Raw genomic sequence first — 12758 nt, 5'->3', positions numbered from 1 at the left:
AACTGGTGCGAAAAAATCATATGGATTAAAAAAGTCATTCCGCACTGGATTTTTAAGCCCTTTAGGTACGTAGGTTAACATTACTGAACAAAATAATGATAGTCAAATTTTCGGCCTATTATTCGTTTTTTATCTAAATAACATTTCCCAAGTATTTTATGGCGAAAACAATGTTAAAATCGATACTGCGAACGATCGATGTTAAACCCTTTTCGCAACGGCAATAAACATTAATTTTGACGTACCTGTATAGCGATTTTTCAGCGAGCAATCGTGGAGAAACATGTTTAAATTTTATTTTACATTTCAAAACTTATTGTTAGCGTAATGATAAACAGCATTAAAACATTGTAAATAATTCCAAAAATAATTCGCCAAAAATAAATATGTTTTTTTTCAAAAGATTTTTTTACGTTGAATTTTATTTTGCTAAAAAGGGTGTTCTATTAAGGTACATTAGCAAATGTTGATATAATATTTATGCCATAAATATACAATTGTTTTTAGATTACGATGTAGTAATGTGTAGCGTGCATGTTTTTCTTAATAGTAAAAGATTACTTTGTATAAATATTTATTTGTTTTGGTCAGAAATAAAACAAAATTTGTTACAGTACCTTTTAAAAAGATGTTTACCACAATCGCCATCTTTGCTCTGCAAGTTAAAACGATAACTGCTCCTGTGTATTGTTGTGTTTGAATTGGCACTTTTTAAGGTTTGACAGTTTTGTTTAAGCTGAAACTGGTTGAATAAATAAATAGCTTATGTTTGATTTCAGTCAGATCCTCGAATATTAAGTTCGCAACTTTTTCAAGGTTTATTCGGTGTTGTTTTAATTGTGTTTTTTACATCTGTTAATCCAACGCCCCAGTCTATAAAATCGTACCTGTAAATGTGTAGTAGTTAATGTGTAATTATTAAAAATAGGAATATAATTTTTGTACAATTTATTGAAAACCAATAACTTTGTATGTTCAACGTTTGTGACTCATTTGAATTTGTAAGTATTTGGCAAGTTCACAACATTGTTTTTTTATATTTAAATTCAAGTTACTTCAACTTAAGGGATTCTGGGAAAAAACTAAATTTCAAGCATGAACGGCATGGTTCCGTCTCAGAACGGCATGGCCCCGCCTATGAATAACATGGTTCCACCCTTGAACGGAATGGGTCCACCCCCGACCAGCATGCCGCCGCCCCCTAGTAGCATGGCCCCACCCCCTCAGCCACCACCCCCACCAAGTAGCATGGCGCCCCCTTCAAATCCACATTCAATGATGAACCGTATGAAATGGAAGTCGCAGTCCATCACCGACCTGTTGAATGTAATGCAAAAATACACAACAATTGATAAGTCGAGAAACAAGAGCGTCATCTTCGAGCACATCTACATGGAAATGAGGGAGAAGGGTTACACCTGCACAAAGTAAGTGATAAAACATGGCCGGGTGAATTTTTCATAGTGATTTATATAATCTTTTTGTAAAAATACTAACCACAACAAATGCTGAGGTTGAAAGTGCCTTAGAAATGTGTTACTAAACTTATTCATCTTTTGTGACTCGGTGTGCTAAAAGTTTCCCACTAATACATTGAATATTTAGTTGGATAGCCAATGTTGGGGATATATGCGTTTGGTCTATTATAAAGAATATTCTAAAGAACGTTATATACTTTACACAGTAGCCTTTCTATATTAAAGAACTTGTAATTAGGGATGTTTAAAGTAGAATATTGAATCATTAGATTCAAATCCAAATTTGATTAGTATCCAATTATGGTGTTTTCAAGTAAATTTGGAACCTATATAATTTATTTGTTTAATTGAAATTACTTGTTGCTTTGGTTAAACACACAGTGTTTACTTTAAATATGGCCATGCAGTGCGGTGTCAGCGTTTTCCGGGTGATGAATTACTTTCTGATAACTTTACTTTTCTGATAATTTGCTTAATAAGTATCAATCAAGTGTTACAATTTTTTCTTTAAACCTTATTTGTCTGGTTGTTAAAAAAGTCATTATAACGCATGCAGAGCCCAACTAAAAAACAAATGGAAGAAGTTAAAGGAAAGGTACATCGCAGTGGCCGAAGGAAAAAGTCGTTCGCTGTCACCACACAGAATTCGGTTTTGGCCGTATTTTGATCAAGTGCAGAAAATATATGCCGCTTTTCCAAGACATTCTGCAGCTGTAAGTTCAGAAAATATTTGCAATTTAAGTTTTCAGCTTTAAACAGTAGATAATCTAAATTTACTACATTAATTAGTTTTTCTATATGTTATAAACAGGGGTGTATCCAGAAATCCAAAAAGGGTGGGGGTCGCAAATTTTCAACTTAGGGAATTCCCCGTTTTTTGTTTGACGTTAATGACGTCATAAAATAGTAACAGATATGACGTGATAAAATAGCGATTCTAATGATGTCATAAGTAATATCACAAACAGCCATTAACGTCCAGCAAAAGCAAACTTTTAGACGCAAAGCGAACATGTGCGTCATCCACACTCATGCCAGGCGCCAGCTGCGAAACCGCTTATGGTGCAATCGTTAACTTCAGGAGAAAAACGAAAACAAGACTGTGCAATATTTGTGATTGATTTTGGTAGATCGTTTTTCCTGGGTGTTATTTGATTACCGCAACATCTGCAAAAAAGCCACTTCCATAGTTAATCTATTTGAGTGTTTTTAACCTGTTGAACTGAATGCACAGCTGGCAAGCGAAGAAAGCACGATTTTTTTGGTGGGAATAACTAGTTAAAAATACAGCCCAAAACGTAAAAAAACGGACGTTGAAAGAACATTGCACCAAGTGGGAAAATGTTTCGCACTTACGTAGTTAAAATACTCAAAAAGTTTTTAAAATGGACTCATGTATAGTTTGTCGAAGAGGCAGCGGGCCCGATGAATTACAGAGGCTGCTGATTGATCGTTATTAATTGTCGAAAACGCACTTGCTGATCAGCCAACCCGAACGAATAACGAAAGGCGAAAGAGAAAATATATCCTGTGTTTACGGTCGACCAAACAAGAAACAGAAAAGGAGTTTTCGTTTGATTTTGGTTTCGCATTAAGCAAGAGTCATGACCCCATTACACTGAAAAAAACACGCAGCTTCAGACGGTGAGTTAAACCCTGACAAAAACGAACAAAAAAACGATAATGTCACTTACGAAAAGGGGGGAGGGTGTCCCAACCCCCCCTGGATACGCCACTGATTATAAATAAACTTGTCAAAAATTTCATATGTTATTCTGTTTTTAAAAATTTATAATTTTTATGTATACTTGTACTAACATTATTTTTACACTATGTATACCAATGTGTTTAAGATAATGTTTACATCCATCCTTTTTTTGGCAAATGGTGTTTAAATTTTTAATTAAACATTTATTGTACGCCCGATACTTGCTTGACATTTTGTTGTGATACCAATACATAATATTTTGGACAAAAATATTGCGATCCAAAGTGATTCCCAAATGACATCATTACTATCAAACGCGCAAAATAGATGACATCGAAATTCTTTTCCGGCATATATATATATTACGCCAAAATTTTCTTTAAAGTTAAGTTTAGTTACCTCTAGTTGTTAACCTACTAGTTTTTTGACAAGTTTACCTTTAAAGTTGGAAACAGCTATGTCAAATTTTAAACCCTGGGTGAAATTGCTTTATATGTATATTTGGAATCGGATCATTGATATCCCACCCTAGTAACAGTCTTATACGTCGGTACTATTAGTTAGTATGGAATCGGCTCCGATCTGATATTATCAGACATCCCTAATTTGTATGGTATAGTTTCTTAGATTTTCTTTGCATCGCAAACGTTTACTAGTCGGAACAATTCAAATCAATCAACTGTTTTAATATATTTGGTTTTGATTCTGAGCTTTCTTTTATTTAGGAACATGAAGCTGTGCACCAATACAGCCATTGGAAGGTGCCAGCAATTGGAGGAGCTGCAGGTAATCCAGCTGCCGAACACCAAAATCCATCGCAGAGAAGTGGCGAAATGGATAATCCACAGCAGCGTGAACATGAGGAAATAGATAGCATTCTGGATTTGATTGGTGAGATCTATTATTTTAAACTTATTTTTCTATTTTACCTTAGAAAGTTTTTTGGTTATATTTGTTTTTTGTTTTTTGCCCAAATCTCCTGATTTTGTTATTGTCAATCTTAACATACTGAAACTGTCAATGCAGTGTTTGTTTTTTAAAGTTTCGAAAATATTAAAGTTGGAATTTTGAACTGTACTTTATTTTATATACTACAGTCAATAAAAAAGGTGCATAAATTGTCACACCAAAGGTAGGGATGCTCAAAGTAGAATATCGAATCCTTGGATTCGAATCCAGATGGGATTCGAATCCAATTCTGCCATTTATTTCGGGTAATTGGAACCGATATAATTTAATGTTTTACCGCGGATTGTTGCGCCTAATTGTACAAACGCGTGTAGTAAGTTGGCCTGTCGACGCGGCGACCAATTTACAATGCTTGCTTTAAATGTAACCTTGTAGTGCACAGTCAGCGTTTTTTCGGGCGACCAATTACCGTGTCTCGCGATAACGTTCGTCTAATAATTAAGTGTCAATCCAGCGTTATTGGGCGAGCGGCTAACGTGTAATGTCTGGCGTGGAGTTTGCAATTTCCCTAAATGCGTAAGTTGCAAAAGTAACATAGCGTTGCATGCTGGCCTTCTAAAACGTGCTGGCCTTCCATAAAATGCGCTATGGGGTTACTTAAGGTCAACTTTAGGCCATATTCAGGGAAGTTATGGAGTTATGCAAAACGTAATTGTCAAGAATTCGTTATGTCAATAATAACTTTGTATTCTTTGCAGTACATCATATGACTGCATAGCAGATCATGTTAGTCAAAAAAGAAGCAATAATACTCAATAATGCTTTCAAAATCAGGACCGAATAGCTTAAGACTTTTATGTGCAGTGTTGCATTTGCTCACTTTTGGCAAAAATATAAGTTTTGGACACAACCTGGGCAGTTGACATATTACAGTTTACAGAACGGCTTCAGATGACAGAACTTTGTTATGAATGTTAAACATATGAGAGAGTTTTTTTATTATAATGTTCACATGTTGGAAAATTGTTTGGGCGATGTTTTGCTGTGATTGTAGGCCCTGTAGGGTAGATTAAGATTAATCCCTTCCCCAAACAAAATCGAGGATAAATAATTTAATAAAAATATACTAGGATTCGCTATTCTGAATTCGTTATTCTAGATTCGAATCCTATTATTCTAGAATACCTTGGGATTCTACTTTGAACATCCCTAACCAAAGGCCATTAGTAGTTTATTAATTTAATGAATATTGACCACACAAAAAGTTTAATTACAGTTGAAAATAAAATGGAAACCATGTTTAGCTTTGAATATTGGCAAACTTATATTTTGAAAAACAAATGATCTATAAAGGCCCATAATTACCATTAACATCAATGCAATATAACCTTCATTTCAAAGTCATATTTTCCAAATGAAAATAAACTACACTTATAAATTTTCATGAAAAATGTAACTTGAAAATAAAATGACAACATAAAACTCACTACAATTCTTTTTCTGTATCAGTACTCATCTATTTTTACATATGATCTTGCCTTCTTTAAAAAGTGTAGTAATTTGAATGCAGCAAGGAAATTAAGCATATCTTTATGTTTGACTTAAACTGAAACGCTGTTGATTCCCAGTACAAAGTTTGTTTAGGGAGCACATTCCATTGGTACCTGATTCAACTATCATCTAAAGTTATTCTTAGTACATAATAATCGTTGTTTATTTATGGAATTCCAGATATTGAGCCTGGAAGCTACCATTCGTATATGAGCATGAAGGACCTAGATCGCGCCAATTGGAGCGAAAAAGCCACAAGGGACTTACTCAACTGCTTGCAGACCTTTCCGGGACGAGACGACACATCGAAGACTGCCAGAAAAAACATGTCCCTCGCCTCCATCCATATACAAATGAAAAGAAAGGGATACACATTTTCAAAGTATTTTTATTTATACTTTTTAAGACTCTTGCTACACCCTTTTTAAAACAAAATCGAATGGGATGCTGATAGGTGTTACTTTGGTGTTATGCTTTGGTTTTAATATTTATTTTGTTAAGGCAGTTTTTAATGACAAGGTTTTCTTTAAACAGCTTTTTTATTGTATTTGAGTCACAGCCAGACTTGGACAACTAGTTAATTCTAGTTTTCTAATTTAATGAATTAGAGCAAAATGCGACTAATTCTAATTCTAATCTAATTCGTGAATTGTCTGTGTGCTCTAATTCTGTTTCTACTTTGTCCAACGGCATTTTTAGTCTCTTAGTCAAAACAAAGAATTTGAATTCAAACTCTTCGGTTGGAACAGAATTTTCACAGTCTGAAAAGCATATGCGATGTTAAAAGGCTTAAAAATTAGCACACACATAATTATCATTCACATTTTTATTAAAATACTTCCTGATTTGAACGTAATTGATTGGGAATAATCAAATGTAATTCTAGTTTAAATTCTAGTTCAAATTAATGTTGTTACGAATTCGGTAATTCTAATTCTAGTCTAATTTCAGAAAACTCAAAATGACCTAATTCTAATTCTAATCTAATTTGGAAAAACTGAAATGCTCTAATTTTAATTTTAATCTAATTTTAAAAAGCTAAAATAAATCTAGTTGTCCAAGTCTGGTCACAGCATCGTTTAGTTTAGTTAGATTCTGACAGAGCAATTTTTGTAGATGCTTTACCTTGAAGTGTTTTTTATAAGGTTTTCTTGTTTATTTTTAAAGAACTATAAGTTAAAAATACCAACTAAGCAATATGCAACCAGTTTTCTTGAGAAAAGTTGTAACAATAAGCAAGCTCAATTGTATAATTTACTTCAGTGATCAACTAAAAATTTTTTTTTTTTTTTTTTTTAGTGGATCATTCTCACAATTTTTTTTTTGTTGAATTAGTTTTAACTGTTGGTTTGATTTTGATGACAACCAAGGAATTTTTTTTTTGTAAAATGATGACAAATATAAGTTAATTTACCCAATTTGGGTTCTATAGGGTTTCACAAAATTGATCAACCATCGTAAACGTATATATTAAGAAGATTAATCAATCAAATTTTTTTCAAATCTTTAAGGCCCGTTTACACTACAGCTGCACTGAGCTGCACTGGGCGTGAAATTGTTTTCACTACAGCTGCACTGAGCTGCGCTGGGCGTAAAAATCACTCCAAACGTAACGTGTTTCTATAGCTGCACAGGGCTCGAGTTTTGCAAAGCGTGAAAATCGCTCCAAAGCGTATTTTTAAGCTAGCTGCAGCTGCTGCACAGGGCTTGAGTTTAGCAAAGCTTGAAACGCTCGCCACAATAGAATTTAAATGCAAATTACGCTTTGCTCAGTGCAGCTGTAGTGTAAACGGGCCTTAAGTCTATATATATGTTTTAGTAGAAATAGCATTTAAACTGTTTTTCATGACATTTTTGTTTTTCTTAGAAAACAATTGGCGAATAAATGGAAAAAATTGAAAGCCTCCTATGCCAATCTTAACGATCCTTGTGTTTCGCTAAAGAAGAGAACCTCTTGGCCATTTTACGATCAAATGCATGCAATCTTGTATCCTAACTCAAAAGATGGGGTAAGGCTATAAAATATAACAAGTTCACTAATCTTTTGCAAGTTTTTTTTACTCTCTTTATTACCTCAGTTATTTTAATTTTTTTTTAATATTTTAACAAAAAATGTAAATTTAGTCAAATGTTTGTGTATTTATTTTTACTTTGGCACTTATATTTTACTTAGAAATAATTTTTTGCCTACTATTTTAATTTGACAGCCATGGTTAACATTTTCCCATAGCAGTTCATCTGTTTAACAATTAACAGTTTTGTTTGAAACTTGTGTGAGAGCTAGCAAAGTGCAACAAGAACTGTCAAAATTGCAACACCACAAGTGTGATGCCATTGTATAAACTTGTGTTTTACTAGCAGCCCATAGTTTTGTCTCAGTCTACTAGTATATCATGGGTTTACATTCACAAACAAATACGAAATGCACAAAACCTTTAAACATGTACACTAGGGTTGTTCAAAAAAACACTTTTTTGTCAAATTTCAGTGAGGACCCCCTGGAATTGTTAGGTTGCGTCTAAAAACCCCACAAACCAAATCTGAGCATGTTTGGTTCAGTATTGACCGTGCTACGTCAATTTGAAAATTCAGATTTGGGCTGAAATTTTGAAAAAAACAAATTGTCCTCCCCCTAAAATTTTTTTTTTTTTTTTGCATTGCTTTGTAATTGAATAGCTGTAAATAAATCTGTTTTGCAGTAAAAAAAGTGAGTGGTCATGGTACAAATGTCACATTTCAACAACATTTGTTAAGCTTTGGAGCATAATCGTTGGAGGTTGTAGTAAGACGTAATAAGAATATCAAAGCCCATACAGAAGTAGGTATCATTTTGAACGTTTCGAATAACTCTTTATTCATTTTCAACATCTGAAAATGTTGAAAATGAATAAAGAGTTATTCGAAACGTTCAAAATGATACCTACTTCTGTATGGGCTTTGATATTTGTTAAGCTGTTTTGTACGAAAAATGGCTTAAAATTTTAAAATAAAGTAGATGCAGCAAACATGACATCAAATTAATAAAATAGTGCATTTAGTCTTCACACAATTATATCAATAACTTATTTAAAGTTCAAAAATATGTGCTAAAAACTCCGGCAAAACAAACCGACTCCTTGAGTCCCGAGTCCGACTCCCCACTCCGCAGCCCTGACTACAGCAATATCAAAAACCAAAATGTATTCGAATCCAGCATTCTGCGCCTATATCTGGCCCAGTCAGTAAACCAGTTGGTCTCACAAAAAATATAAAAACCCAGTTATCTTCTGGTTTAAGCAACCAAAAACTTTCAGCCAACCCATGCAAAATTTAAGTAGATTTTTGCAAACCATCATATCCAGCAAACCATTGTTATGAGCCTGCTTTAATATCATGCAAAGCTCATTGTATAGGGATTTTGCAGCTACCATGTTAACTTACAATCTCATGCATCCAAATCTACAAAGGATGTGAGGCCTCGAGTTAAACATTCATCTAAATTTTGTGTAAATTCAATTTAATATCTCAACCCAAAGTATTTACCCAGCCACTTTCTTTTGCAGTCACGGACAGCGACGGTTCAAAATGACCCCCTTCCCGAAGGCTCGACCGAAACAACCCCGGAACCGGGCCCCTCTCAACCCCCTCGCCTCGCAGTGCAAAAAATCCACAGGAGATACGCACCTAGAGGTAAATACAACAGGGTTGCAAAAATTATTTCTTTTAAAAAAAATATATATATTGAAATTTTACAATTGCAGTTCACCTGTCGATCAAAAACAATTTTATTTAAAACTAATAGCTGGAAGAGTTAGCAAGCTACAACAAGAATTACTAAACTAAATCGAAAAACTACCAGTGTTGTGTGATGTCGTTATACATGATGGGCCAAAAGTAGACTTACAGTTATTCCACAGCAATGGCTTAGGCCTTAAAAGAAGAGGTAGCATTAAATGGTCACCACGCCACCTGACACCAATGGATTTCTTTTTGGGGGTGTTGTTAAGAACAAGGTGTATGAGAAGAACCCCAAAACAATAAATTTACTTTCAGACCCAAACCCTACTTTGTATAACCTTGTGTTGTTGTAATAACATGTCTTAAAATTAATTTGCCTATTGAAATTCCTTTATAAAACAGTTTTATATGTAAACACCGTAAGTTGTGTTTAAAATGTTCCAAACTAAATCAAGCTTATAACTATAATTTTGTTGTCTTTTGCATGCCAATTATTCTGTTTCGCTTTCCAATTAGGTTCAAGACACGCCAAGCTATCAAATTTTAGGTCATTAAAAAAAGTTATTTAATACGTATTTTTTTCCATGAAAGTGAGTATATTTATCTATCTTGCGTCAAGCAGCGGCCAGTTTGTAGGCCCTGCAGTTGGCCAAATTTCGTGGCCTGCCCGCGGGGCAGCAAGCATTTGACGGCTGCTATAGTCGTATACGGCCGGTAATGCCGTTTGGCTTAGAGCTAAGACAGCGTTTAGTTTAGTTATAACCTCTATAGGCGTTGGCAGTTCTGTCAATAACGTCGCGTCCAGTTTCCTATTGGTTTTGTCGCCCACGTATTTGGCCGAGTCTTACTAATACCGCTCATTCAATGATTCAATGCCACCAAAGACAATTAGACTAGCTGGCACTGTTTGGTTGAAATGAAACTTCACGCTAAAATAAGTTTCTTTAATAACTAGATTCGAACTACTGTAAGTTGAGCTCTACACACGCCCTTCGCTACACCACCTTACATTAAATCAGTCCTCCGACTATATTTTTGAAATTTACCCCCCCCAAAAAAAACAAAAAAAACATCACGGTTAGATTTTAATTGACGGCGTTCAGCATATTGGTGAAGTTCTAGCAATTGTGATACCAGGGTTAGAGCTATTGTACAATTAATCACCATACCCTATATATATCTCTGTTAAAACTATTGAGCTTAAATAAAGGCTTGATGTGAGATTCGAACTCATGACCTCGACCAGGTGCGTTACCCGACGTATTTCCACAAATGATCCCGTCAGTGATATCACCGTGACGACATTGTTACGTCATCGCAGGTTTTCGCGAGATCGACCGGTGGGACAAGATGCTGCACATAGTGATGGAGGAAAGCAAAAAGACGCGAGCGTTCATCGTGGAAGAAAACCGGAAGCTGCTGCGCTCAATCACCGAAGAAAACCAAAAGCTGATCGGCGCCATTCTTCAAAGCAAGCAACAATGACGAAAAACTTACCGAAAAAAAAAACAACAACAACACTGCTTTTTTACCACGTTCACACTTTGTTTTTTTCTTTCGTCGTTGCACACACTGCCCCAGTACGGTGCACCATGCTTTTTTGTTGTTTAGTTTTTTGTTATTTTTTTGTATATTGTTGTCTATCTTTTTGGCTTTTGCAGTCGTATGTTCGACATGCGTCTATCATTATTGGAATGATAAAGTGCGCGCGTTCGGTAACCAAGGTGGGTGAACACACACGTGTTCGATAGTATCGGATTATGACAAGTGGTAAATAATATCAGTGCCTGTTCGATATGATATCGGTTCAGACCTTATTAGTTTGAGTATTACCATGGTTTGTAAATGCAGTCTTAAAAACTTTGTCCAAAAATCGTAATAAAAAATCAAAGGCAATAAGCTTTCTAACACGAAATTAGTATAAACCTGTTATTCAGGCTTTTCAATTTGCAAATCTTGCTTACTTTGCTATAGCAATGACATAGGTATAAGACACATCTATTTCGCACCAACCATAACATGGAATTTCCCTACTTTGCCTTTTCTGATATGAAATTGTTATTTCTCCGTATTTTTCTTGTTGAATGCAATTCAATCACGATTTGCTTTGACGCGAAATGTTTTTATTCTAGCTGGTTGTATCGAAATGCGCTTCAAACTTTTGTAAACCTTCTTGAGTTGACTTTTGCATTTTCTTACGTTTTTTTCAGAACAAAAAAATGAAAAAAAATTCAAGCAAGATTCAATCGCCGCGTTTTTGCCGTTTTACTTCCCCCGTATTTCTTTTTTTGACTTCGTGCGACACTTGGCTGTGTATAAAACCCTACAAGGCCGTTTGCGTGCCTTCGGGAACCCAAAGGGGCTACGTGTTGCTAATTTCGTTAGAATATTTCGTGTGCAGAGTCGCTGGAAGTGTTCTTTCTCGCTACGATGCCAAACCTTTCGATTGGCTTTTCGTAGCTTCTTCAGTCTAACAAGCCAAGGGTTAGCTTTCTTTTCATCGTGTAATTGTTACCTATGTAATAAAAACGAAACTTTGCTCTTCTAGTTCTAGATATTGTTTGTCTAGGCCAGGGATCGGCAACCTTTTTCTAGTTGCGGGCCAAAACCAAACTCAGAAAGATCTCCGCGGGCCGCACAAAATGATAACTGAGAATTGTGTTATTTTCATGTTAAAACAACTGTGAATCAGCCGGATCTCGGATCGTAATAACATTTAAGAAAGCTGTTAAGTGTTGGCGCAAAGAGCGAAAAAAAAGCGTTTGTTTGGTTTAAAATTCGAGTTCACACGTCGTCATCCATACTACTAACGAAAAGTAATAAAACTACTTTGAAGGAACGCGCTAACATTTAAAGTTAATCTAGCTTAGTTGGCACACCTGGCGAGCGAAGCGAGCGCGATTTTTTTGTTATACCGGCATTTCTTTTAAATTTCTTGCAAGTTTTTATTACATTGCCGAAAATGAAAAAATATTTGTCCAACATTTTGCATACGTTAACCGTGACGCACTTAGCGGCCTTCCACGGCGCAACGGTAAAGAAGCGCTGATCTAGGTGAAAAGACACCATCAAAACGTACAAAACAAAACCGGATGTAGAATGATGTCGCGCGGAGCGGGAGAAATTTTCGCACTTACGTAGTTAAAATAGTCAAAAAGTATGTGAAACGGAAGATATTTAGTCAGTTTGGGGATTTCCGAAACTTGCGCTTCCATGCCCCCCATCCGATTATAAGAGGTTACGTTAGTTTCAACACTTGTTTGCAGTATTGGAATGACTTGAATTTAGTCACTGCTTTCAAATGACTTGATTTGAACTTAAGTCATTTTGTCAAATACCTACGGTAAAATTGAGTGTTTTCCTTAAATATTTAGAACTAGTTAAAGTTATTTTTG

General features: G+C 35.2%; 1 protein-coding gene across 1 annotated transcript; it reads left to right on the top strand.

The window, feature by feature from the left end:
• Nucleotides 1–701: 701 nt before the first annotated feature.
• LOC146158934 (uncharacterized) lies at nucleotides 702–11897 on the top strand. The gene is made up of 7 exons (XM_083385571.1): nucleotides 702–1427; nucleotides 2035–2191; nucleotides 3912–4077; nucleotides 5827–6028; nucleotides 7514–7655; nucleotides 9189–9315; nucleotides 10685–11897. Exons 1-7 carry the CDS (start codon nucleotides 1096–1098, stop codon nucleotides 10846–10848), a joined length of 1290 nt encoding a protein of 429 aa, XP_083241697.1. The 5' UTR covers nucleotides 702–1095; the 3' UTR covers nucleotides 10849–11897.
• The last annotated feature ends 861 nt before the right edge of the window (nucleotides 11898–12758 follow it).

Source organism: Ascidiella aspersa, chromosome 3 (genome assembly GCF_963924565.1).
Source record: "Ascidiella aspersa chromosome 3, kaAscAspe10.2, whole genome shotgun sequence".
In the NCBI taxonomy this organism is placed as follows: Eukaryota; Metazoa; Chordata; class Ascidiacea; order Phlebobranchia; family Ascidiidae; genus Ascidiella; species Ascidiella aspersa.
The sequence above is the reverse complement of the archived record's forward strand: the minus strand, read 5'-3'. Positions and strand labels throughout refer to the sequence as shown.